This window comes from Amblyomma mixtum, chromosome 3 (genome assembly GCF_055824585.1).
Source record: "Amblyomma mixtum isolate Tamu chromosome 3, ASM5582458v1, whole genome shotgun sequence".
NCBI classification, from domain to species: domain Eukaryota; kingdom Metazoa; phylum Arthropoda; class Arachnida; order Ixodida; family Ixodidae; genus Amblyomma; species Amblyomma mixtum.
In genome coordinates this window covers 214,361,471-214,389,164 of record NC_143014.1, presented here as the reverse complement: position 1 = coordinate 214,389,164, position 27,694 = coordinate 214,361,471, and the positions used below count along the sequence as shown (strand labels likewise).

General features: G+C 43.9%; 2 protein-coding genes and 5 non-coding genes across 7 annotated transcripts; 2 read left to right on the top strand and 5 right to left on the bottom strand.

Moving 5' to 3' along the window:
* The first annotated feature begins 392 nt into the window (after nucleotides 1-392).
* LOC149353627 (endonuclease G, mitochondrial-like) lies at nucleotides 393-13,149 on the top strand. Its single transcript, XM_089582697.1, has 4 exons — nucleotides 393-1,046; nucleotides 4,573-4,685; nucleotides 6,943-7,123; nucleotides 12,711-13,149. The coding sequence occupies exons 1-4, from the start codon at nucleotides 549-551 to the stop codon at nucleotides 12,792-12,794; spliced, it is 876 nt and encodes a 291-aa protein (XP_089438823.1). The 5' UTR covers nucleotides 393-548; the 3' UTR covers nucleotides 12,795-13,149.
* LOC149353621 (28S rRNA (uridine-N(3))-methyltransferase) lies at nucleotides 12,792-27,694 on the bottom strand. The gene is made up of 8 exons (XM_089582696.1): nucleotides 27,504-27,694; nucleotides 26,618-26,648; nucleotides 22,924-23,129; nucleotides 20,925-20,995; nucleotides 16,050-16,338; nucleotides 14,993-15,255; nucleotides 14,136-14,289; nucleotides 12,792-12,946 (listed from the first exon to the last, which is right to left on the bottom strand). The coding sequence occupies exons 1-8, from the start codon at nucleotides 27,549-27,551 to the stop codon at nucleotides 12,863-12,865; spliced, it is 1,146 nt and encodes a 381-aa protein (XP_089438822.1). The 5' UTR covers nucleotides 27,552-27,694; the 3' UTR covers nucleotides 12,792-12,862.
* Nucleotides 23,550-23,621, bottom strand: TRNAM-CAU (transfer RNA methionine (anticodon CAU)). The gene has a single exon. It is a non-coding gene; the product is annotated as a tRNA-Met (tRNA).
* Nucleotides 24,046-24,117, bottom strand: TRNAM-CAU (transfer RNA methionine (anticodon CAU)). The gene has a single exon. It is a non-coding gene; the product is annotated as a tRNA-Met (tRNA).
* On the bottom strand, nucleotides 24,543-24,614 carry TRNAM-CAU (transfer RNA methionine (anticodon CAU)). The gene has a single exon. It is a non-coding gene; the product is annotated as a tRNA-Met (tRNA).
* Nucleotides 25,041-25,112, bottom strand: TRNAM-CAU (transfer RNA methionine (anticodon CAU)). The gene has a single exon. It is a non-coding gene; the product is annotated as a tRNA-Met (tRNA).
* Nucleotides 26,133-26,204, top strand: TRNAM-CAU (transfer RNA methionine (anticodon CAU)). Its single transcript has one exon. It is a non-coding gene; the product is annotated as a tRNA-Met (tRNA).

Here is a 27,694-nt window from a genome sequence, read left to right as displayed (position 1 = left end):
CGCCTTCTACTCGCAACGGAATTAAAGCACCCATTTGGCAACACTGGGCACGATATTTTGCATAGAGTTAAAGATATTTTGTGCTCTGCTTGTAAAACGGAAACGGAGACCATAGAACACTTGGTTCTGAGGTGCGCAGAACTCCGCCCAGCCCTCCCAGAGGGGGCAGCAACGACCATAGAGATAGCGCTGGGATTTACTGGGGAGGACGGGCGAGTGGATGGGAAAAGCGTGACATTGACGAAGGGGAGGTTGGAGGATTGGTGGCGGAAATCAAGGGAGGCGTAAATTTCGAGGGGAAAAGGATAGACAGATTAGATATTGTAAGAGCGAAAGGGAAAGAAAGGGAAAAGGAAATTAAATTAACAATGGGGGAAGTATAGGCTAGGTGGCGAAAGCTACCGCCCGGTACAAAGGGTAAAGCCATTATCATCCATCCATCCATCCTTTTGTCGTCTGCGTTTGTACGTTCGCTCGTGGCCGCGTGGCCGCCGTTTTCTACCTAGTCCGAGTTCCGTGCACAGCTGACCACCGCTCTTCTGGAGACGATGACATCACTGAGTCGTCGAGGGGTTCAGCTTCTCGCTGCTGCCGTTGCAGGTTGGGGTAGCTGCCGAGCGTATGACCATTTCTCGGCGAAAGGTCAAGTGCATGCGGCGACTTTATTACCCCAGCCCCCTTCGAGCGTACCGGTCGAGCCCGCACAAGGCGCCAGCCGTCAAATGCAGATCATGCGCTTCGGTTTCCCTGGCACCGACTCCGTCCGTTTTTTAGATGACTACGTTTTGTCGTACGATCGCAGAAACAGAACTGCGCACTGGGTCTTCGAGCATCTTACCAAAGAGAGCCTGCAGAAGAACGACAAAGTAGACAGGTCCAAGTGCGAATTTCACGAAGATCTGCAGGTACACCCATATTTTCGGTCCCAAAACTCCGATTACAAGGGAAGTGGCTTTGACCGCGGTCACTTGGCTGCCGCCGGCAACCACAGAAAATGTCAAAGCGACGTGGATCAAACATTCCTCCTCAGCAATATGGCTCCCCAGGCAAGTTACGCTCTTCGAAGTGCAATTGGAAAAACAATTTTCAAATGTAGGACATCTGCTTCGGATTAACGCTTGCTTGAAGACACGTAATCGGAAGGAAACCTGCTCCTTGTGGAGATGTGGATTCGTGGTAAAAAAATTATCGCGTGAGGCATGCGATGTAAAGATAGCAAATATTGAACTGGTTCTGAAACTTTATGGTGTAATGTAGTACAAACAAGAGTACTACGCTGTAATTTGTTTTGCCTCCTTCGGCCACCAATCTTCATAAAAAGCAAAAGAAAACTTCAGTAGCTGCTCCTTGATTACGTTCGTTGAGGTAACAAATGTTTGAGAAAAGTTGTTATGCAATCCCATGAATGTACATTTGAAAAAGTTTACCTTCTGTTCTTTGTTCATGCTGTGGTGGGTGTGTATTAAGTCTACACATACCATTTCTAAAAATGTTTTACAGTTGGAGACTACTCTGCAAAAAATATATCACCTAAAAAAGAAAGAAAAAAGCTGTCACTTACTATTATAGAGAGCTTTGATATATGTTGAATAATACTGAAGGCAGTGATGCTTTCAATACTAATGGCGTCAGACTGAGATTGTGGTAAATAGTGATCTGTTTGCCTATATTTAACGAGATCTTTAATCAGCAAAATAATGCTTGTTAACAGCAGATATGGTACATTATTGTCAGAATATTTATCAGCAGGTAAGTGAGTAGTTTGTCACGATTTTTGATGGTTCCAATTTTTTATACCGAGATTTTTGTATTAGCTGTCTCCTATTTAATCCCTATTTAATCCGAAGCATCTGATAAATAACAATTAAAATATTTGAGCGAGCTGCTGATAAGACAAAATAATAGGATAACGACCAAACAGGAATGGGTAAAATGTTAGCACAAGAATGAGTACTGGAGCTGATGGAAATTGGCACAGTTATCCATAAGAACTATCCCTTAAGCTTATGTACCGTCTTTGTCAAAAGTAACCAGGCTGCATGGTTTGCTTCTAGCTTGTATAGTGCAGCCCTTGTGGCTTTCCTAAAGATCAAAAGGTGTTGGAAGGTGAGAAGACCCCCACTGCTTACCTTTAACGACCATTTCAGCTTCAGGGAAGGTGTAGGGGCTCCACTGTACGAGCTAGAAGCAAACCATGCAGCCTGGTTGCTTGTGACAAATACTGTACTTCTGTAAAATAACAGCCATAAAAGAACATAATAATAAAAAGACAATAGCTATTAAACAATGCTTTTCATTTCTGATGGCCAGCTGGTCATTATTTCAGCGAGTATGATTGGAGTGCTGCAAGAAAAGTCATGCAGGGATTTCCGATGCATTTTTTTGTTTTTGTGCTAACAACCACCGCAAACAATGATGCTCATTTTTTTTTAGTGTGCATAAAAAAATGAAGCATGTGATGTCAAAAGGCAAGCAGGACAAAGACCACTCCCCTGGCTACTGCCTCATTTTGTGCAATCGGAGCCTTGTTAGCAACACCTAATTCATGTTCTGCACAGGAAGAGTGAAATGTGTCACTTGCAAAGTGCGCCCACCAAGGTAGCGCACAACCTGGGGGGCAGGTTGCCACCTGTCAAGGCAGCCAGGTTGATCATGATGTAGCAAGGTCATGTGACCTCTCTCGACCAATCATTAACTGCCACCTACCGCTGTAGGCACTTTGTTCACAATCCAGTGGGCAGGTTGTTATTTATTTTTTATGAGGGTTTAATGTCCCAAAGTGACTCAGGCTGTGAGGCACACCGTATTCTTTATTTTTTATGGAGGTTTAATGTCCCAAAGTGACTCAGGCTGTGAGGCACACCGTAGTAACGGGCTCCAGAAATTTCGACTACCTGGGGTTCTTTAACGTGCACTGACATCGCACAGTACACAGGCCTCTAGAATTTCGGCTCCATCGAAATTTGACCGCCGTGGCCGGGATCGAACCCACGTCTTTCGGATCAGCAGCTGAGCACCATAACCGCTAAGCCACCACAGTGGGCAGGTTGCCAGCTGCCACTATGGGCAGGTTGTGATGGCATCACAAGGTCATGTGACCTTGGTGGCAGGTGGCCCACCTGCTTTTCTCTACATGCAAAATTCCAGGTTTTCCGCTGAACGGGACCCTTAATGCTAGATTTTAATGCCATTGTGTTTAAACCTACACATACCCAAATGTGGGTGTACACACAAAACCACTGTTGGTTCTACATCAGGCACGGTTGGGATGAAATGGTTGTATGCTTCCACGTTGCTTGCATCGATTTCTTGTTGTTTCATAAGGGCAGATTGAACACGAATGTGAGCTCCATGCAGGAAAAATCTCAGCAAGCAAAAATGGGACTGCCGATGCATTGCATTGGCTTTACCGGGGCTGAACAAGCTGGCATGCCAGCATCCGACTGTGTACGCATTCTTTAAATTGGCTAACTTGTATTGTGCGTGTCCATAATTTACTATATTACAAATGATTCATATAAAAAATTTGAGCGTCTTTACTCTGCTCATAAAATTGCACAGTTCTTGGTCTTACAGTCATATGTAAATTGTACGAAATGACCACAGCGCACACAGGAATAACTATTCCACCCTACCAGGATGCACTGGTCTATGTGCAACTCTCCTATCTCACAGAGTGGGATGCATTAAGCAGCACACATGGGGTGCCTGCACTGGGCCTAACATCGTCAGAGTAATGCAGGCTTGCCTGGACTAAGCCGAGGTTGTGCAGGCAGCCTGCACTGCCCAGACACCAGACCTACTAGGAAACAAGGTGGATTGCCATGAAGACATGGGCTGCCTACTTTTTCCCAACATGTGCACAGTGACCGTCTCACTGTCTAAAAGGCTGTAGGGTGCCAGGAGTGTGACGGCAACCTCAATGCATGGCAGGGTAACCGCTGTAACGACTTCCAAAGTAGCACAAGGACTTTTGAACACCACTGTACATATGCAAAACTTTTATGCAAATGGAAAAGCCAAGGAAGCTCACAAGCTACAATTCCTTAGTTTTTATATCGAAAAAAAATGTTTTCTAATCTGAGCAAAAATTGTGACCCAAAGCTAATCATCTACTTATGTAATCTCACGTATCAGCCTGCAGCAATGGCGTAGGGGCTGTGACGTTATGTCCCCGAGTATGAGTTTATGGGCTTGGCACCAGCTGCAGCAGCCAGATTTCAATGGAGCCAATGTGCAAACACCCTTCTGTAGTGAAACTTCAGTGCATGTTGAAATTATTCTGGAGCTTTGCACTCATATAGCACAGGTGATTTTCCCTTTGAATTAATTTTGAAGCAAAAAATTAAATATGTTTAGTATTTGTAAAAAGTCATGGTTTCTTCCCAAATGTCAGTCCACAAACTGTTCTCATTTTCTAACTGTGGCATGTTTAGAAATGCAGATCCCTGAAAGCGAAAGACTGTGTATTTACTTGCCACAGCCATGCGGACTAGACGAGCCTTCATGCAAGCTTTTCGTTGCAATTGTCTAAAGCAAGAGCTGTTGAGATGCACATTTTTTTTCTGCCAGGTTGGCAAAGGATTCAACAGAGATGCCTGGAACAAGCTAGAAAAGCATGTCCGAGGCCTGACAAAGTACTACAAGAATGTCTACGTCTGCACTGGCCCCCTCTACCTCCCAAGGTTTTTTGGCCATTGTTTCCTTTTCTCCTTCACAGAGTGCACTCAACAAGCAGAGATGGAAGCACCTCACCAAAAGCATCGATACTATCACCACATGCAACATCTTGCTTATTGAGAAAACTTTTCTGAGGGGTATTGACAAAATTTCGCCAGCAATCTAATCTTCTCATAAGAGTACCACGTGTGCAGTCTCTCATCATTAGGGCCCGGAAATTTAGGCACTAAGGAGCCCCGAAATATGCAGGCATCTAGGCTCTAAAGAATATTGAAATAGGCTCTATAAAGCAAAAATAGGCGCTTTGAATAATACTCTTTATTCATATGTACAAGATTTGTAAGTGAAGCACGGAGCGTACGCAGTCCTCAACTGAAGCAATATAGCGCATTCTCAGGTTTTCAAACTTGAAGCTCCTTCGGTTTTCTCTAAGCATAGCTTTGTACTTTAAAGGGCTTCTTTCGACATCACATGAAGATAGTGGCGCGAACCTAAAACATGAGAGTTGATAAAGGCTTAGGCCTTCAGATGATGTGGCCGTATCGTCTCCGCATAGAAAGTCTCTGATTTGGGAAATTGTTTCCAGGCATCTATTTTTTTCTACCAATTGTTGCATCTTCGTAGAAGCAGTATATCCCTTTCCTTCCAGTCCCCGAAGTGCTGCTGGTACTTCTGCCACTACCTTCAACGATTCATCTATTGAGAGTCCAGCCTTTTCCAACTTTGTCATCCTTTCCGTCAATTTTGAGAAGTTTGCACTAATGTATGTCAGGTCTGTTTCCAAACTCGTCTCTTGCTACACTTCGAGATAAACACTTCGTTACACTGTGCTCAAGTTACAATTCGAGAAAAACGTTCGGCGAGACCCGTGCCTTTTGTGCGTGCAGCGGCGCGCGCCTTTCACCGCACTTAGACAGATGCCTCAAAATTGAAAAATGACACCGAGGACCAAAGTGCCGGATTTAGGCATTTATAGGCAAAAAATGCGGTTAAATAGGAGGTATTTACTAAAAAAACGACAAAAAGGCAGGCAAGTGCAAAAATCCCCCGTTTAGGCATTTATAGGCAAGTTTAGGCAAATGCCTAAATTTCCGGGCCCTACCCATCATGAATCGCAACGCAGAATGGTTACTTAACAGCTCCATTTTTTTGTGGCTTCAGTTTATAATAAACAGCCAGACATAGTGAAAATTACAGCAGTGGGGAGTGAGAAATTTAAGCATGGCCTCTATGATTTAAGAAAGGGAGAGAGGTGGGCTTGAGCTATAATTCTCTGACCTGCCATTCTGCAATGGGGTAGAGGGAGAGGGGAAGAGAGAGGGTTTTAGTCGGTGACAGTACAGAACAGGAGTCCAAATGTATACAAACATGCTATCTGCACTCCTGATCAGAGCCAGAAGCCAAGATCTGGGCTGCTTATGACTGCCAGAACACCCAAAATGCCTGAGCAGATTTCCAAGCCTCTGGCCAATACATAGAATGAGGACCTCTGACAAAGGTCTCTGCTGTCAGAATGCTTGAGAGGAATGAGCCGTGCTCGTCTTTTGCACATGCACAAGGTAAATGAAGCAGTGCGAAATTGCAGGGTCAGCCGTGAAATCCCAAGGTGTGCAGAATTAGTTACCATTACGAGCACAGAACGTGACAGTGCAGATTATGTGGCTTGAAACGCAGTACGAAATGAGTCGAATGTCTGTTGTTTTGTTTAAGTTTTGTTTAAGCGAGTGAGAAAAAAGCTCTAATTTGAGGAAGAAAGGAGGGGATGACCATCTATTCCTTGAGGTCATGTAATCATGCCACCACTGGCTTATGGCATCACAGTCAGCATTCATCTCAGGGAAATCAAAATGAAAACCATGTGGTAGAATGTGATTTAATATAAAAAGCTGTAGTGCATTTAGGAATTCCATATTTTGTTCAATTTAGCCATGTCGTTTCCGTTATCGCAAATAAAAAAAAATTGTCTGTACCATTTTAAGACTGCCAGAAGTGGAGGATGGCCTCTGCAAAGCACCATCTTCTCTATATCTTGTTCTTTGAACATGTGCTAAAGCTATAGTTTTTTTTTTTTTTCCTTATAAAACTTTCGTTCTAACAAAGGGTTGCTTATAAAAAAAGCACACTTTATGTACGCGTCAAAGCGCACGAAGGCATTTAACACAAAACAGTTATCTTGGTAAATGGTACTTCGCTTCTAGGGAACTCTTCAACGATTCTCGGATGCAACCTTTTACCAAACCATAAAATGTCCACTGTTTGCAGGCTGGAGAGTGATGGAAAGAAGTATGTCAAATATCAAGTCATTGGTACCAACCATGTGGCTGTGCCAACACATTTCTTCAAGGTTGTGGTGGCAGAAACAGAGAATGCAGAGTTTGACTTGGAATCATACGTATTACCTAACGCCGTCATACCCGATGACACACAACTTCGATCATTCTTGGTAAGCTCTGAAGTCGTATTTTTCATGTCAGTGCAGTCCTGTTGAAGCTCCAGAGGGCACTGAAATATTTGCTGTCAAAATATTTCAGAAACTGCTAAACTTGCCTCGTGCATACATATATCATTAGGGTGTTTTAGCATCGCATTATCACGGTCCACTGCCTCTAAGTGACACTCAGGTGCAGTTAACTTTCCATGCAAGCAATCCACTTCGATAATAGCATGTAGGTCATCCCACAAGTACACTTAAAAACATTACTTTTTTAGAAGCACATCTCATAGACTGCAACTCTCGGCTGTGTTAAACAAACCTTTTTTCCGATGCAGTGGGACATGTATTGAAATATGGCATCTCGGTCGTTAGACAAACGTGTTGCTATCATGCAACACTCAAAAGATGTCAATACTGGCTTCAAAACTCTCGATGTCTTCAGTGGCAGACTGTACACCATTCCCTGTAATAGTTCTAGCATGGCAGCAAAAGGCCTCGAGATTCATGGAGATGACCAGTGACTTGGCTCCAGAGTGAGCAACGCATTTCATGATTAATGCAGCATAGAAAACTGAAGTTTCTTTCACAAAACAATGCACTGTATTTATTCTCAAAAAGCTTTTCTTTGAGTAATAACTATAGCAGACTTAACTACTGACATGACTGCAGTGTACAGCCTTTGTCAAAAATATATAGTCATGGTCTATGTTTCTAAGGCATGTAGTGGGGCTCGTGAAGCAACTGTGAAAGTCTCAAGCAGCGGAGAGGTTAGGATGACAGTTCCTTTCACCTTCAAGTTCTTTGGAATGCTGGCGATGCACAGTGAACCACACTGCATGGGCCAGAGGAAAACCCAGTGGCCTGTATATTTTCGAGAAAACTGTACTATTCTATAGGTATGGCTTTTGTGCTATTCTAGTGTTGCCATCTGCCATGCAACATTACAAGTTAGCACATAGCAGACATGGCAGTAATTGAATCAGTGTAATGAAATTACTGTAATTTAATTACTTTTCCCAGTAATTTGTAATGTAATGAATTCCTTTTCTGGGCTAGTAATGAACTACTTTATGCACCATAGGGGGACAGAGACTGGGTCCCCTACAAGCTAAATTTACGGGGTGCAACACGGATGAGGCCAACAGACCAAGTGCGAGGAGTCATCTACCTCTTTATTCTTCCTAGCGCATGGCCTGGCACCCCCTTCCCTATCTGTCTATTGGGCAGCAAGTTGCAAGCAGCAGATCCACCGGGCAGCGGGTTCTCACAACGTCCGCATTGAAGCCAGCTGCCAGCGGCATCCTTCTCATCATCATCATCATCATCAGCCTGACTACACCCACTGCAGGGCAAAGGCCTCTCCCATGTCTCTCCAATTAACCCTGTCCTTTGTCAGTTGCAGCCACTGTATCCCCGCAAACTTCTTAATCTCATCCGCCCACCTAACTTTCTGCCGTCCCCTGCTACGTTTGCTTTCTCTTGGAATCCACTCCGTTACCCTTAAGGACCAGCGGTTATCTTGCCTTCGCATTACATGTCCTGCCCAAGCCCATTTATTCCTTTTGATTTCAACTAAGATATCATTAACCCGCGTTTGTTCCCTCATCCACTCCGCCCTCTTCCGATCTCGTAACGTTATACCTATCATTTTCCTTTCCATAGCTCGCTGCGTTGTTGTTAACTTAAGCTGAACCCTCTTTGTTAGCCTCCACGTTTCAGCCCCATAGGTGAGTACCGGTAGGATACAGCTAATGTATACTTTTCTCTTGGGGGATATCGGTAAACTGCCATTCATGATTTGAGAGGTCCTGCCATATGCGCTCCACCCCATTCTTATTCTTCTAGTTATTTCCCTATCATGATCATGGCATCCTTCTAATCCCCCGCAACTTGGGTGCCTGGATGCCCGCTCGCCTTGCCGTCGAGGCACCCTAGCGCAACTCGAGCAGGAGCATTAGCTGAGTAGAGTCGTTCTCTCCAACCTGCCGCACTTTTTCTGCCGTACTCCCAGTCCCCGAGGATGGGGGAAGGGATGCTCCGAAACGACGAAGCAAACACGTGGTATGGTGGCACTTGGACCAGGAGGTTTGACATGCGGTGTGCTCAGAAGCATCGGGCACTGTCGCAACATTGCCGTTGGGGGGAAAAGGGAAAGGGAGGGGAAAGCATCCTGCTCCGTAAATGGTGGTGCCAGATACAGGTGCAGATACAGGTGCAAGCAGCAGTAAGAGGTTTCATTCGGAAAGAACTGTACAGTGCATATTTTGGGAGCATCCTTCAAGAAACAAGATGCAACGCAGTGCTTGGGGTGCCGGAGGGGGAGGTGACTCATGCCTCAGTTCAACACTATTCAGGAGGGCACCGATACGCTCCCCAGGCTACGTCGGCTAAGGTCACAGTAGTGTCTGGTTACACTCGCTGCCACAAGGTGCGAAGGGGAACCGGCGGAAATGTGCATGCACGAACATTACGAGCGCAGGCTGTTGAAGTCGATTCCTGGGACCACGGGAGCAATAAATAGTTCAGAGAACGGTAGAGACGGCTCCGAGCAGCAAGGTATTGGGTTCACTGCTCGTTTCTTTCTTGAGCACAGTGTAAGTGTCGAGTGTTCGGCCATGCTTGTGTTTTATTTGTTTTGGTTGGCGTTGCGGTATCTTTGCAATGGCCCACGCTGGAAGGAGGGATGAGGGAATAGTTTTCTGGAGCGGAATTCAGTGTTTCTTTTACTCTGTTTGCTTTGGTTTTCGTATGCATGAAAACCCAAAAGTAATTTAGAGTAATTCCATTACTTTTTGGAAGTAATTGTAATGTAATTTCATTACTTCGTGCAAGCAGCAGTAATTGGTAATATAGTTTATTTACATTCACATGTTTTAAGGAAGTAATTCGTAATATAATTTAATTTCTTTTTAAAAGTAATTTTGCATGTATGGCACATAGTTCATACTACTAGTACAGTCTTACAGCACTGAGCCACTGCTTTTGGAAGATTCTTGTTATTGATGGATGGGGATGAAATTCAGCTTTCAGATATTATGTACGCAAAATTTGTTAGAGCAATTATTTTTTGCAGTGTGTTGTTCTAATACTTTCATTCTTTAGAAAAAAAAATTGTATCAGCCATGTGAAGTTAAGTGAAAAAGTAAGTTGGAAAAAAAAAGGACACTGCAACAGTTTTTCCTGGGCCTAAACTTGCTGAAGTTTTGGTAATTTAAATGGACTCCCACTCCTAGTTGTAAATGGTCCTGAAAGTTACTTGAATAAGGTATTACAGTGAAACCTCATTGAGTCGACCGAAGTTAATACGGAAATTCAGACTGCTGACACAGTCCCAGCCAACACCCAAGTAAATCTATGGCACTGGATGCTCGTTAGTTCAGTCTGCAGATGGGGTCACGCCATTTGATTCAGACATGCTCCCAACCAAAGGCCGTGTCACGGTATGACGGGCACAAAAAGCGATCGCCCCAATATCCTCTGCTGAAGCCTGAATTGCATGGTGTAGTGTTACCCGTGCACCTCCAACTTGCGGGCTACTGCAGACATGGCGACCTTCTGTGGGCCCCATCACAGAAAAATAGTGCAGCCATACAGTTTCTGTTTCTCGTTTCCCGAGTTTTGCTATAGACCGGGGCGATGGCAGCCCGGCCACAGATCGGCTTGCCAACAGAGTAGTTTACCGCAGTTTCGGTTACCTAATTTAGGACATTGACTGGCACATCGCTGGTTGTTCTTCTCACCAGAAGGCGCCTCACTGTTTCGGCGCTGGCATGTCCTTACTTGCGTTCCTGCTGTTAATCGTGGCACAACCATCGAAGTCGATGACTGGCCGCCAGTACCTCTAGCGTTTTGAAACGGGGCTTATGAAAAGTAGCAGAACGGGCAAAGCTGCGGCGAGCATGTTTCGTGGCAATCACTTTCATCAATTAGAACCTAGAAACTATGTGCTATAAACCATAGGGGGCAAGAAAAAGAAAAGCGGACGAAAGAAATAAAAGCCAGCCTGCGAAAATGCATCTCGCGGTATACTAGTTTCTTTTGCATCTTATTGTAGACCTGCAACACGGCGAAAGGGATATACGAGAGCTAAGTGGGCTACATCTTGTTGAGAACTATGCAAATGGGGCGGCATTCCATGGCCAGTACAGGTTTTTTTGTCTTATGCGTGTAGGAGCATTGTCCTGCTTGCGTTGTAGTCCAAGCTGTCGCTTTGGCCTGTTTTGCGAGCCGTCTTGAGTTTTGCTAGCAGAGTGCTGCAACATTCAGTAACAGTAACCTCTTTTGTCATGTAAGAATTATGTCAAACTGTCATACTAGACTTTTCACTTAATGCAGTTTTGTTATTCAAAGCACAGTACCAAATTATCAATCAACAAAATAAAGCCTAACACTATTACTACTACCAGATTCCCGCTCTCCTGTTTAATGCCTGCCTGGTCTTAAAGGTATTAGAATTATACTGATGATAAGTTTAGTAAGATTGTGTGCAATGCGTTTTTTTTTTATAGCTGCATTTTGTGACAGACCATTTGTTCCGAATTTAAACTGCCTTCTTCATATTTGAATATATCCTATATGCAACCAGTTTTTATTATCAGTATTCACTTTGCCATCACAAATTTGATAGTTGGACACCCCTGATATCTAGGCCTCCAAGCTCCAAATATTAATTTTTTACCGGAGTGTAAATTGTGTACAAATCCTTACGATGCTTGGAAATTGTAACAAACACACCAGGAGCCGTCAAATAAACACCCGAGGTATTGTGGAATCACTTTTTCTTCAAAGATACACATTACTTCAGAAACTTAGAAAGAAAAAGTCTGCATGAAAATAGCAAACATGCTACCAAGCTCACTGTTTTGAGCAATATTATTTGCTCTTTTCACTACATGCCATAAAGAAAGCACCCGATTTGTGATCAGAAGGATGCTGAATTCTTCTGAAACGAAGCACTAGGAGGAGTACCACACTCACAGAAGCTGCAGGTTCACTATGGGCACAACTACAGTCGTAGCACCTGGAAAGGTTAAAGCAACCTCAAAGGGGGTGTTGTTTAAGGTTGCACATGTATAATTAACCCATGGTATCAAGTATAATTTCTTTTTTTCCCCTTTAGCCCACTTATTTACTAACATCTACTGGTACACATAAAACTAAGCAACATTTTGCATCGTGTTCCAGCATGTTCTTCAGCCCAAGCAATGCAAGATCACTCATTTGCTACAGTGGCAGGCAGAAAGTGCTGTGCATGATATCTTTATAGTGATAGCTGCTGGAGTGGCTTCTCACCAATATTTGTGTCACTGAAACATGAGTCCACCTTGCTCATTTGGCACACCTTGTCAAGTTCACAGGGATGCTAGTTTACCCAAGCATGTTGGCAGAGCTGGCGTCTGTTTTGTTTTCGTTTTTTACACGAGTTTATTGCTTCCCCAGTCTGTTTCCAAAAGAACTGTCATGCTTAGTTAACTGTGCTTATGGTGCAGAGTAGTTTCACTGACTCTACTGCTCATCTTACAGCCATCATGATGTCGCAGAGCAAAGGAGTTCTATCACTGCTGATATGTTTCATTTCAACTTTTTGCTTTGCCAGGTCCCTGTAGACACCATTGAAAGGGCCTCGGGACTGCTACTCTTTGACAAAATAAACAAGTTTCGTCGCGTGAACACGAGATGATGACTGTATAATGTATATTGGCAAATACATCTTCATAGTATTTCACCACAAGGGGAAGAACTGCTGCCTCAGGATGCGTCCATACCACTGTCACTACTTTGTGCCGCTGCAATCTTGGGCCGTAAAGCCGACAGGGAGATGAGGACGGCCTCCTGCCAAGTCAAAGAAGAAAAGAATGCACCAGAAGAAACATGAGCCTTTACCTTACAACCGTACCAGGTGGCAGCAATCCACAAACCCTTCATAGTCAGCCACATATTAGCTGCATATCAAAATATGTGCCAATATCTTTGAATACAGATGTGCCTTCATCAAATAACTTTAGTACTATACAAATAAATGTGTTTTGTGCCAAGCCAATGTGTATGTGCCAATTGGTTCTGTAACACACTCTTTCAACACTGACTGCCACCAGTCAGACATATGAATAAAGTCTATGGCAGACAGACAGAGCTCATATTTTGACTTCGGTGCCCACTAACAAGATTGAACCCTGCTGACCATTTAACTGAAGTATCTAAAGTGGTTGCAGCATTCTGTTGCTGTGCAAAGCGTCGTTAGATCGGCAGTCTAAATGCGAAGTGCGCGTTGCTACCAAGACGCACTCCATGTGGTAGCTCCATGTTGTTCACTCTCATGGCCTCTGATACAGCATAAAAATCCCAGTCGTCTGAAATGTCTCAGGCGCACCACTTCTGGGACAGCTGCTAATTCATTCGTTTGACCATGACAAAGGCACATCACTGCAGTTGCACAGGTACTGCAGCCTGAAGCAGAGCATGCAAAGCTAGTTCCTTCTGCCATCAATACAGTAGACTCCCGGCGATATGAATCTCACGGAGTTGAGAAAAACATCTTCCAAAGCAAATGAAATCTGCGTACAGAAGTACAGGAAATGCACTTGTGCAGATCTGTTTATGGCTGACAGCAATAATTTATGGCTATGCATCACTGCTCACGGTGCGTATCACGTGACTGGTAATGTGCAGGCAGCGCTTAGTGCTTGCTGTTGCAGTCACGCCTCATGCATTTGTATCATCTGCAGTGGCGTGGGAAAGTGTACAAAACACCCCAAATTCTGCACACTGTAACTAATGCATTCCAGCCAGGGAAGTTTACAAATTCGTATTATTCCGAAATTGGTATCAACTATGATTGTATCATCAAAATTCTACTGTAGTAGTATCTTTCAAAATATATTTTATATGGTGGTACCAATCGTTTTTTACTGTACTGTGCCTTTAGTTCCAAAAAGAGATCTACACAACTGCAGCCACGATATAGGCCCTATTTGAAGTAGTGATGCTTTGAAACATGGCACAGCTCAAATTAATTGCATACCTCTGTCCGTATTGTTCTCGATCCTTGACTGGGGCATGTGTTGAGGTAGTGGTTGAATAAGTATGCGGGGTCATCAACATCTAGAGCTTCATCTGCTTCAAGGGCTGCTTCCAGACCCTTCAGTCCTCCAAATACAACAAGTGCATGTTCAAAGCTGGAGAGAACAAAAAGGCCTGCCATTACTTAAACAAATCACACTCACAGAGAGTTTGTAAGGAATGTCTCCAATGGAGGTAAAAAAAAAAAAAATTCTCGTGCGTACAAAACATGGTAAGTGTCAACAAACTGAAATTGCGACTTGTAAGCACACGCTTGGTGTTTTAAGTAAACACTTGCATGCAACTGCGTGTTCAACAATGCTCAATGTCAACAAACTGAAATTGCGACTTGTAAGCACACGCTTGGTGTTTTAAGTAAACACTTGCATGCAACTGCGTGTTCAACAATGCTCAATATGATCACAGCAAACACACAAGCCATGGCCACAGCTAGTTTTACACTGCACACTCAGCTGCGTTCATAAATGATGAATGTAGCTGAAAACTACAGGGAGAGGGTTCGCTTCGGTTGCTGCACCTGTTCATTGCTGCCTTACACAGCACAACATGCTGTGCAAACAACAATGCATGCTCTAGTCGCTGCAGTCATGAAGCGGGTGAAGTTGTGTGCTATTGTGTTTGAGGTCAAGCAGAAGTGGACTACATTATTCCCTCATGCAAATGCAAGTTTTGATGAAGAAGGTAAAGGCTGGTAGTTAACTAGTGTTATATGTTCAAAGTTACACTGACAGAACAAGTCCAAAGCATAAATGCTGACATCAAGCACAGCCGCAGAATCATTCTTAAACGGATAGTTACCGATTGGGCAACTCCAGCTCGTCAACAGGCGTCCCTCGCTCAGAGGTGCCCAGAGTGATATCGTAGCCACCTGGGAATGGGCACTCAGCTAGAACTGCACCAAGACTACCAGCTACCCTGACCTCATAACCCCAGTAGAGGCCTGCTTCCGTCCTTGGGCATGATGGCGACACTGCAGTGCCTCGGAGCTTTTTTCCAGATGCTGCCTCATTCAATTTCACAGTAACACGCACTCCTGGCTGTAGGCAACGGTCTATCTTCACCTGCACAAAAGTGAAAGGCATGGCTGAAAGCACAATAATTAAGCTGGGTATATATGCAGGTTCAGAGGTTTTGATAAGGTAATAAATGGAAGCTCAAATAGTGCAGTGCTGAAAGCATTACTGTACACAGTTCCTCCACTGTTCGTCACAAGCAAAAAACTCTAGGTAATATTACAATTTGCACAGAGGCTCTACACCTGCATATGCACAACACTGCTAATGGTCCAAGGTCCAAGTCTAATGTAGAAGCATACTAGTTGCCTCTCACTTGCCACTACCAGCATCAGCATCCAATCTTTCATATTTAAACAAATCAATAAAAGTATGCGCAATCAATGCAATTGATGCAGCAGGGCATACGTTAACGTTAGTGTTCCCCCCGGACAGGGCAGGCAGTCACTGCCGCTGACGAGTTAGTTGAGACAGTGCGAGCCGGTGGCACGATCCACTCTATCAATCACTGTGTGACATGCCATACCCTTGCTCCACTCCAACAATCACTGTGTGACATGCCATACACTTGCTCCACTCCAACAATCACAGTGTGATATAATGTACACCCTTTCCACTCTCCACCTGTTGCCTCCCACCCACCCTTTGTCTTCCCTCTCCTATGAAAATGGAAAGGGGGATTTCCCTCTCTCCACTTTGCGACCTACTTCAGACAGACAGATTTTTCCGACAAAAGGGGGTTCTATGCAAACGCATTAATAAAAAATGACGCAGAAACACCTATGCACTGAGTGAGATGACTAAAAAGGAACAGCCCAAGCAACAAAGAAGAATAGTGCTACCTCTTTAGTGAGCCCACAGTTGACGTAGGACCCGCTGCCTTCTTTGACAGGCAGGCGTGCCACAACGCCTTCACGGTACGGGCTCTCCTCTGTGGCACGCAAGTGATGAGGGCAGTCGAGTGGATTGAGCAGTCCTGCGAACTGCAGGTCACGATGCAGGGGAAAGAGATGCTTGCGCAGGTACTGCGGACACTCGAGGTATTGTAGCACACGCGCCAACTGCACCACCCCTTGGCCAGATTCACCAAGGCCGCCAAACTCTCCATCCACTGCAGCCCCCTTTTTACCCCTGCAATTGGTACCAACAGTGTTGCAACTTGTTGACGTGCAATGGAAAGTGGCACTGTTTTCTGCGAAAGGCTCCTAAGCCTCTTGGCTTGCTGCTGGGCCATGCAGCAGGGCTCTGGTGGCAACCCTGGCACTCCAAAGTTTCTGAAGAAGTGAAGACCGAGTTTTGCCCACCCCTAATATCCGGAATGCTCGAGATGCTGCTACACAAAATGTGCAGCAGAACATAAAAGTAATACTCTTGGCCTGAGAACCTTTGAAAATGATGGTACCCTCAGGTACGGCACATTCAAGAAATTGCCTCGAATATGAATGTGACAGCACAAATAGTCCATTTGTTACGCAAACTACAAGACACAGCAAAAATGAGTGAAGCTGTTTGGTTACATTTTTTTTTTCTGAAAAGTTGAATTGTGCCATGCTTAATAAAAAACTCAATGGAAACTGCATGTACCATATTTTCAGGTGTATAAGTCATGCTTTTTTTTCTAAATTTTTCATCTGTGCACCTTATAAACTGTGCGACTTATATTTGGCGAAAAATGACACACCACATCATGCTATCTTTTGTCATGACCAGTAATTAAGTCTGAAGAGAAACTCACTGTGAAAAGAGGAAAAACTCATTATTATTAAAATGTTTTGGGTAGGAACACAATATTGCCACAACTGGACTTTCATACACGGTCTATCTGTTTGCTAACAAGTGGGAATAGGAGTCTTTAGACCACACTGATTGCTTTTCGTATGCACTTTGATGGATTTTATTTGCAATAAATTTACCTCAAATGAAGCCGTCTCTATTTCTCACATTCTCAATGCACTATTAGCATTCTGTATTTCCATCACAGTAACGTCCATGGGCAAGATTTGGGTGGTCTTAATTGTGATAAAACAGCCTGTCTGCCTCAAATTGGTCAAGCTATCTTAGGTGACAGAATGAGCCTCTGGTTAAGCCAACATACCTTATGCCAACGTTATCAATATGCAATCCATTACAACATATGCAAGCTGACACACACACTGATGACACTGCTAAGGGCTTCATCAATTTCTGTATTTTCTAAAGAGCTCTGTAGCATAGCCAAATCATTTAATGGCGTCTAATATATCCACATTCCACAACATTGACCAATAAATCAATATTTACTTTAACCTCTTCTTAGCATAGTGCTATTTTCCCAGAACTAATTCTGTGTTGACAAAGTTATCACAACCCTTCTTTTGGATCACCAATGGTAACATTATCTGCTGCAGCGTCTTGATACAACCTACAGTGTCGTGATGCAGCCTGCAGGAGATTGTGACTCAGACTAGTGAGAAGTCCAGTTTCAGCATGCAACAGTGCAAGCAACTTTCAACCTTCTGCATCATGAGGACCACCAAGGAAGACAGGAGCTAGAGCTCTGATAAAGGAAAGGTGCTACAAGTGTACCACACACACAATGGTACACCTGTAGTTGGGCAACCCGTCACGCCCACGATCAGCAACACAACCAGCATCCATGTCCTCTGGCCTTATTGCTACAGAGCTATTTCAGTTCACTCAACACACATTCATATGGCTTCTGCACACAGGTGATTACATTTCACCACAGGCAATTCTTCTTCTCCCCAAAATACTTTATCTCTCGCATCAAAGTATCTGGTGTTAACTTGAAAAAACTAGGTACCACCATCTCTCATTCCGTTAGGTGATCATCCCACATTTTTAACATCACTAAAGATGCCAGCTATATGCTTGGTTTTGCGCCATTACCTGAGACTAGCACCTCCCTTTGTAGAACTGCTGACCAATTTAACACTCATCCATCCCAAAGTAGAACACGCATGCACTGTTGACTCTCACCAATCAGATCTTTCTCGCCCCTCGAGTGCATGCAAAATCGTGCAGAATTTTCACAAGGAGTGTGCAAATATTCAAAATTTCGAATGCAAATTAAATATGTTTGATATTCGGTTGATAATTGCATTCAAAAAACTGATATTCGAGGATTTCCAAATATTCAAAAATTCTCAAATATTTGCCAACGATCATACACTGCGCCGATTTTTCATAAACTCGACCTTGGCAAAACGCAAAACCACACTATCTGAGCAAATGATCTGAAGATCGAGTTTAAGAGCCAGGAAAACAATACAACTGTCCTGTTTGCTTTCTTCTTTGTCGTTTATCGCGCACGCCGACCTCATTCGTACACTGCTAGACTTGACCTCATGTGAAATTCCACAAATGGGCTTTCCCACACGACACCTGACGAGAACAAGATGGTCAACCACCCATATCAAAGAGTAACGAGAAAGCGCAATTTTTTTTTTTGCCGTTCATAATGTGTGACATAACACCTGCACCCATGACATAAGAAGTAGGCCTTAGTAAAAGTAAGCCATTTTTTCTTTATATTCATATTCGATTCATTTTAGAAAATTTCAATATTCGCACACCCCAAACATTCACCTAATCTGATTGCCCCTTTCACACAAGTGTCACTAAAGTCGGAATCTAATCTTCCATCCCTAGACTCGCATCATAAAATTGCCAGGCTATGCCTTTTGCCGCTTGGAAACTCTGTTATCATAGGTCCTCCAAGTGTTTCACACCACCTTAAAAATGCTGAAGTAGTTTACCTTCTATCTCCACATACTACTGCACATCTTAATGCTTTCTTCGTTCAGACAGCCAAGGACTGGAATTGCTTTCCGCCTGAAGCAGTTCGCCACTCTAACTAACCCTGCACTGGCATATGAAGCAACAATAAATAAATAAATGAGTAGTGACCTTAAGTAGCAAGAATAGCTGCACTAAATTTTACATTTTTTTTTTACTGGTATTTTCACACTTGTGATTTATCATGTTTCTGGTTCAAGGTGTCTTACGTCCCAAAGCTACTCGGGCTATGAGGGACGCCGTATTAGAGGGCTCCAGATTATTTCGACCACCTATGGTCCATGCACTGACATCGCACAGTACACAGGCGTCTAGCATTCCGCCTCCATAAAAATGCAACTGCCGCAGCCGGGATCGAGTTTCAATCTGTTCGTTCCTGTTAGCTCAGTATGAAATGGATGAGAATTTGCCATGAGGCTATTCAGCATACGTGAAAAATCTAGACCTACCAGTAGCCCATGTGGGCAAGGTGGTGCAGTGAACTTTCTGGTGAAATAAACTTGTTGTATACATGTGTTCCATTTATCATCTGCTTCGTTTTAACGCACATGGCTGCAGGGTACAAATGCTCCCAGTTCAGGCATGGACACAAAGGCAAAATGTGACTAAATTTGCAGCACCTATGATCAAGAAATAACTTGTACAGTCTTCATATAATATTACCATGCACACAGATATTACAGATTGTCTGTGCCCATGTTTTTAACTCTGATGTATTACCACCGACTCCAATCTACAACCACAATGATGCTAACACATTATAAAGGTTAATGGACCATACACACCTAATTTTAGTTGCATGTTTTCTTCTTTCAAATGATATGTTAGACATTAGAACATGTGGTTCACCACGTGGTATTTGCCTACGACCGCTTCGAATTTCTTCTTGGTGCTGCTTCGGTTTCATCAACTGAACAATGGTTGTTGACGCATTGGCAGTGTATCGGTCATGTGAAGCAAAAAAAAAAACTGCAATGTGATTATGTTGTTTGTTGTCATCCCAGCTCTTAAAGCAGGCTGGCTTAAGCGTTGTAGTGAATTAAAACTACGTACTAGCAATTATATTGGTTTCTTTCACGCATAACGTGACCTGAACTCTCCGAACACTTCACAGCTATTGTTCGGTTCATGAGACAAACTGAAACAGCATCAATAAGAAATTCAATTATAAATTATTTAGCAGTCGTAGGCAAATACCACATGGTAAACCATGTATTCTAATGCATAAAGCATCAACTGAAAGAAAAAATGCAACTAAAATTAGGTGTATATTGCCACAAACCTTTGTAGTGTTTGTTTCTTCATTCTTCAAAGCTGCCGGCACGCCGCTTTATTGCTTTGTTTGTGATGCAAGACGCGCCTAGATTTATCTCGATTGATTGCAATCAGGCGGAGCAGATTCTACATTGTTCCAGAATGTTCTAGTAACTTTCCAAGCTTTATCTTGAAAGTTCGTTAGCAGCTTTAAAAAGAGCACGGCCGAGAGCGGCGGGCATTCGGTTCGACGACCTCCGAGCATGACTGTTGCTACGCCGCTGCCGACTTTCGCTTCCATCAAAATTCGACCACCGGCCGCGGTAGTCGAATTTCGATGGAGGCGAAATTCTAGAGGTTCGTGTACTATGTGATGTCAGTGCACGTTAAAGAACCCCAGATGGCCGAAATTTCAGGAGCCCTTCACTATGGCGTCTCTCATAGCCTGAGTCGCTTTGGGACGTTAGACCCCATAAACCAACCACTACATGCTCAATTCGACAACCAATTTTTCCTGAGGTGGCACACCTCCAGGAATGCAAGCGACTGTTTTCTTTCAAGGCCAGGGTGAAAGCAATAGGGCTGTCATGTCTAGCAAGTTTCAGCAGTGATATGTGCAAAACACCACAATCAAAAGGTGTTCAAACAAACTGGCACAAACATACCGAATAGTTGACCCATCATCGTCGTAGACAACAATTTCATCCACACAAAAGACGACTGCTGCTCTTGCAATCTGAAAGTGACAAAGTTAGTTTAGGAGAAGGTTGGCTACCATGCACAGTAGATGCAGAACAGTGCAATGCCATTGGAAGCCTTTAAAGGGACACTGAAGACAATTAAATTCAATTTCTGTTCTTAAGAAAATTCAACTTTTTGGCTTTTTGTGGCTCTATTTATGTTCATTTGGCAGCACAACACACATCCACAGCCAAGAAATTCAGAATTGAAAATGAAATATTTTCCCCCACCAATTGACTCTAACTTGCGATGTTGATGACATCATCAAGAGAATCATAGATTCCGTGATTGCTGGCTGGAAGTGGATGGTGGTGAGGTCTAGCCTCAGAAATCTGCAAACAAATTATTTCACACCATTGCAGTTTGCTGACGAAAAAGCTCGTGATGGCAATAGTTGGCCTTTTCTAGCTTTCCAAAGCTAACTTTTCCAGCCCCATAAAAGCAGCCTCTCCATCATTACAACACAGCATTCAGTTGATATAGGCCTACTTCAATTTGTCCTTAGTGCCCCTTTAAGGCATGAATACAATGGTATAAGTTTCTGGTCATAAACCTGATACAATTCAAGCTCATTTTATTGACACTTTTGGCATGTCAGCAAGCCACTACACACCCAATCTCCTAGTAAAAACTTATTTTCACAAATAAATGGCAAGGTTGTAGTCCAACTGACAGCCACTAAAGTAGCATACTTGATTTTGTGTGGAGTTCCCCACATCGCTGCTAGCAGACTGTAATACCGGAATTTCTGGTATGCAGTTCACATCTGACGTATAAGTCTCCAGGGCTAAATATTGGCTAAGGCCAGTATACAGCCCACACCCGGTACAGTGGCTGGTTGATCATTTCATTCCATACTGGGTGATATCGAAAACGAAAATGGTGCACAGTCCACGCCTCCGATAGTTCGCAAAGCCCTAAATTTTAACTTTTAAACATGTACAGTGGTGAGCAGCCTTGTCTAGAGCGCTCGGGCGGTGCACTTCCTTGCAAACAAATCCAGATTTTGTGGCAGCCTCTAGGGTCCAGCTGCAACGCTAGCACGGAAGTAGCGCCAGATAGCCTCGTAAACAAAGCAGGCACGAAAACTTTGCCCTGTAATGAGGGGCTGCTCTCTAATTTCGGTTTTTGTTACCAAGTGCGCACTGCTCAAGCGCTCTAGACAAGGCTGCTCACCACTGTACAGCCCGCACGCTGTATATCGGAATTCATGGTAATTAAGAAAAGATAGCAGCATTGACCACAGAGCAACTATGGTTTTCTGCCGCTATGTATGATTTTTCAAACTAGATTCTACAACAGCAGCTGCATTTTGGTACAAAAAAAATTCAATTACGTTCATATACCTGACTTCAGTGCACACAATAGAACCCCCCTTCAAAGTCCTCCAGCATGGCACACCTCACTGCACAGGAGTAGCTTATGCAAAAGTCCATGAATCAAGAAAACAGTGACAGCAAGCAGCTACAACATTAGACAATAATGCCACACAGCAGGCAGACTCCTGCAACATTACTTTTGTCTCAGCAGTTTCAAATCTCCGGTCGCAACATCTGGCCTTCCTTTTCCCAAGATACCAAGAAATGAATGCCTACTATGGACACTGTAAAAAGTTGTGCGGCTTGAAGAATTAGGAAGCATGTAGTGCTACTATATAGGCTCATGACTGCCAGTGCTATGGCTATGTAGAAGTGCACCACAGGTTCCAGAGAACAACAGCCATCTTCTTCAACGTAACAACTAAGCCAAGCCAGCCAAGAGCATTCCTGCCTTGGTTTTGCTTAGTTGCAGCATTCTTTCATGAAAGCCTAATGCAGCAGTGCAAGAGACACACAGTTGACCAGCAAGTGCATGCAGTTGCATATCATACGGTTGTTTAAGTGACTACATAGGCAATGTTGGGTTCACCACGTGCAGACTTACCTGACCAGCCAAATACGTCCGCAATTCTGCATTCTGTGCATTGTCCATAATAGAACCCGGAACAGCAATGCTGAGAGTGTACTGCCGGCCTGTCAATGTTTCAGCCTCTCCAGCAGCCTGCTGCTCTTTGGCATCCTTAGCTTTTTTTTCTTTTTCAAGTTTTTTAATGAGTCTTTCCTCCTTCCATTTGAGAAGTTGCTGCTTCTCTAGAAAGATAAAATCACAAAGCATGCATCATGTCAAGCCACTTAACAATGAATGTTTTTCAAAGCCAAAAAAAAAATTATACTATACTCAAGCCACTATCCACTTAAGGCCCATTCACACTTGCAAGTCACAGAAGATATGAGATTGTTTTATTCAAAAAGTAACAGTCTCAAATAGTCACATTGGTCAAAAAAACCACAGTCACAGGCTGCTTGATTTTCTAGCTTTGTGACGGGAAGAGGAATGAGGGGCTCGTTATAAATATGACAGAAGCCAACAGCCACAGAAACCAAGGGGCACAGGGGATTTTTTTTTTTTGTAATTTATTTATTTTGTGGTGTTGATCAATTGAGAATATTACTGAATATATTATCGCTTAAAGATAATTGATTAGAAAAGCAGAAGAAAAAACAACCACATGCCGCCGGTGGGATCCGAACCCACGACCTCCGAATTATGCGTCCGGTGCTCTACCTCTGAGCTACGGCGACGGCTGTCAATTCTTCTGCTTTCGGGGGTATTTATGTTTTACAAGTAACCTAACCTTGAGAGTGTTCATCAGCGCTACACACGTTCATAAGCGGCGGACGTAGAACGTCCTGAGTTACTGCAGGTGTGACGTAGAACGTCATCGAACGGAGAGGGTGGAAGCTGCGTGAGAACCCTCTTATGCTTCCTAAGGCGTCAAGGCTGCCAGAATTGAGGCCCTCGCTAAGCAATTAAGCAAACAAGGGAAGAGGAATGAGGGGCTCGTTATAAATATGACAGAAGCCAACAGCCACAGAAACCAAGGGGCACAGGGGATTTTTTTTTTGTAATTTATTTATTTTGTGGTGTTGATCAATTGAGAATATTACTGAATATATTATCGCTTAAAGATAATTGATTAGAAAAGCAGAAGAAAAAACAACCACATGCCGCCGGTGGGATCCGAACCCACGACCTCCGAATTATGCGTCCGGTGCTCTACCTCTGAGCTACGGCGACGGCTGTCAATTCTTCTGCTTTCGGGGGTATTTATGTTTTACAAGTAACCTAACCTTGAGAGTGTTCATCAGCGCCACACACGTTCATAAGCGGCGGACGTAGAACGTCCTGAGTTACTGCAGGTGTGACGTAGAACGTCATCGAACGGAGAGGGTGGAAGCTGCGTGAGAACCCTCTTATGCTTCCTAAGGCGTCAAGGCTGCCAGAATCGAGGCCCTCGCTAAGCAATTAAGCAAACAAGGGAAGAGGAATGAGGGGCTCGTTATAAATATGACAGAAGCCAACAGCCACAGAAACCAAGGGGCACAGGGGATTTTTTTTTTTGTAATTTATTTATTTTGTGGTGTTGATCAATTGAGAATATTACTGAATATATTATCGCTTAAAGATAATTGATTAGAAAAGCAGAAGAAAAAACAACCACATGCCGCCGGTGGGATCCGAACCCACGACCTCCGAATTATGCGTCCGGTGCTCTACCTCTGAGCTACGGCGACGGCTGTCAATTCTTCTGCTTTCGGGGGTATTTATGTTTCACAAGTAACCTAACCTTGAGAGTGTTCATCAGCGCCACACACGTTCATAAGCGGCGGACGTAGAACGTCCTGAGTTACCGCAGGTGTGACGTAGAACGTCATCGAACGGAGAGGGTGGAAGCTGCGTGAGAACCCTCTTATGCTTCCTAAGGCATCAAGGCTGCCAGAATCGAGGCCCTCGCTAAGCAATTAAGCAAACAAGGGAAGAGGAATGAGGGGCTCGTTATAAATATGACAGAAGCCAACAGCCACAGAAACCAAGGGGCACAGGGGATTTTTTTTTTTTGTAATTTATTTATTTTGTGGTGTTGATCAATTGAGAATATTACTGAATATATTATCGCTTAAAGATAATTGATTAGAAAAGCAGAAGAAAAAACAACCACATGCCGCCGGTGGGATCCGAACCCACGACCTCCGAATTATGCGTCCGGTGCTCTACCTCTGAGCTACGGCGACGGCTGTCAATTCTTCTGCTTTCGGGGGTATTTATGTTTTACAAGTAACCTAACCTTGAGAGTGTTCATCAGCGCCACACACGTTCATAAGCGGCGGACATAGAACGTCCTGAGTTACCGCAGGTGTGACGTAGAACGTCATCGAGCGATAATATATTCAGTAATATTCTCAATTGATCAACACCACAAAATAAATAAATTACAAAAAAAAATCCCCTGTGCCCCTTGGTTTCTGTGGCTGTTGGCTTCTGTCATATTTATAACGAGCCCCTCATTCCTCTTCCCTTGTTTGCTTAATTGCTTAGCGAGGGCCTCGATTCTGGCAGCCTTGACGCCTTAGGAAGCATAAGAGGGTTCTCACGCAGCTTCCACCCTCTCCGTTCGATGACGTTCTACGTCACACCTGCGGTAACTCAGGACGTGCTACGTCCGCCGCTTATGAACGTGTGTGGCGCTGATGAACACTCTCAAGGTTAGGTTACTTGTAAAACATAAATACCCCCGAAAGCAGAAGAATTGACAGCCGTCGCCGTAGCTCAGAGGTAGAGCACCAGACGCATAATTCGGAGGTCGTGGGTTCGGATCCCACCGGCGGCATGTGGTTGTTTTTTCTTCTGCTTTTCTAATCAATTATCTTTAAGCGATAATATATTCAGTAATATTCTCAATTGATCAACACCACAAAATAAATAAATTACAAAAAAAAAATCCCCTGTGCCCCTTGGTTTCTGTGGCTGTTGGCTTCTGTCATATTTATAACGAGCCCCTCATTCCTCTTCCCTTGTTTGCTTAATTGCTTAGCGAGGGCCTCGATTCTGGCAGCCTTGACGCCTTAGGAAGCATAAGAGGGTTCTCACGCAGCTTCCACCCTCTCCGTTCGATGACGTTCTACGTCACACCTGCGGTAACTCAGGACGTTCTACGTCCGCCGCTTATGAACGTGTGTGGCGCTGATGAACACTCTCAAGGTTAGGTTACTTGTGAAACATAAATACCCCCGAAAGCAGAAGAATTGACAGCCGTCGCCGTAGCTCAGAGGTAGAGCACCGGACGCATAATTCGGAGGTCGTGGGTTCGGATCCCACCGGCGGCATGTGGTTGTTTTTTCTTCTGCTTTTCTAATCAATTATCTTTAAGCGATAATATATTCAGTAATATTCTCAATTGATCAACACCACAAAATAAATAAATTACAAAAAAAAAATCCCCTGTGCCCCTTGGTTTCTGTGGCTGGTGGCTTCTGTCATATTTGTGACGGGAAGTCACATACTGCTAACCAATGAGCAGTGCTGCCGCTGTAACGGAACCTTGTTCCACATCAGGCGTCTGGTTGTCGGTAACAGTCAAGATCAACAATTCTCGTTCCGAACGAGACCAATTCAGGAAAGCTAGCTGCAGGTCGCCTTTGCAAGTGTGAACATTGTTCCAGCCAAACCGCTCCCTGGTCGCAAGCGAAAGCCAGTCGCATGCCCTTCACAGCTCCTTTATACTGCTTGCATTACTTACTCTCCTTACGCCACAATTTCCAGTTGCAGGGCTGAAAAAAAAATAGAAAAAAAAATTAAGATCAGCCACTCTGTATAACGGAACACCAGCAGAAATTGAAGGCATCAAAGTGTGTACTAGGCAATGGTTCCAGCCTACCGTAACCAGATATCGACAACTAGAAACTAGAGTTACAAGGGGGGGGGACACCAATGACTGGGGTTGCACGATGTAGATCACAATATTCAGTTCTGATTCAGCAAGACAACAAAAAATTAATTTCACACAATACTTGCCATACTTCTTCTAGCAGTGGCCTACCTACAACTAGGTAGTATGTTCAAACTCTGGAGAGCCACGCGCATTTGAACAGCAGCCATCGAAATTCCTGCTCGTAAGCCATGTGCACAGTGAAGTAACCAGCATGTATTTGAGCACGATGATCTCAAGCGCTGTCACCTAACACGACCACAGTTTATTTATTGAAGGATACATACTCGCAAAGCATGCGTTTGTGCAATGCAAGTACATTCAGTGCTGAATGACAGAATGCTCGTGCGTGCAAGACACATCGTTCGATTCCAGCCTTTTGCCGTTCTCTAGCCAGTATGGTGTGTGTTACGGTAGAGCACAGGTTTTCGCTACAACTTTCGCTACAAGATGTACTCAGTTTAAATAGGGACATCGGGACATCTTGTCACAGTTCAGCCTTGCTTTCGACTGTCCTCAGCCCGGTCGCATACGTCATGGACCAACACCACATGAACGTTTAGACCGTGAGTGGGGTCGTGCGGGGACCCAGGAGGCCTGCGGGCCTCGAATTCTCTTGGTAAATAAAGTTTTTCCATCCATCCATCCTCACGAGCTACAGGAATAGGCGAAAGGTATCCTTGTGTGTAATACGTACCTCATCTTCATTAGAATTAGTTCTTTTGCCAGAACCTTGCTTTTTCATTGTTGCTGATCGAAACAAAATTCACACAGCACCTCAACAGCCACCCAAGGAACCGACAAGGTATCGCAAGCAGTCATATGTCACTTTCACCACCAACGTTAAACACGGCCATGCCGGATTCTTCACGGCAAGACTGGATCGGC

Coding starts and splice junctions, on each gene's coding strand:
- LOC149353621 (XM_089582696.1), bottom strand. CDS start 27,551: ATGAAAAAGCAAGGTTCTGGCAAAAGAACTAATTCTAATGAAGATGAG. Junction 26,649..27,503: donor CTAATTCTAATGAAGATGAG/GTACGTATTACA, acceptor TTTTTTTTTCAG/CCCTGCAACTGGAAATTGTG. Junction 14,290..14,992: donor GAGCTGGAGTTGCCCAATCG/GTAACTATCCGT, acceptor TGTTCTCTCCAG/CTTTGAACATGCACTTGTTG.
- LOC149353627 (XM_089582697.1), top strand. CDS start 549: ATGACATCACTGAGTCGTCGAGGGGTTCAGCTTCTCGCTGCTGCCGTT. Junction 4,686..6,942: donor GGCCCCCTCTACCTCCCAAG/GTTTTTTGGCCA, acceptor CACTGTTTGCAG/GCTGGAGAGTGATGGAAAGA. Junction 7,124..12,710: donor CACAACTTCGATCATTCTTG/GTAAGCTCTGAA, acceptor TTGCTTTGCCAG/GTCCCTGTAGACACCATTGA.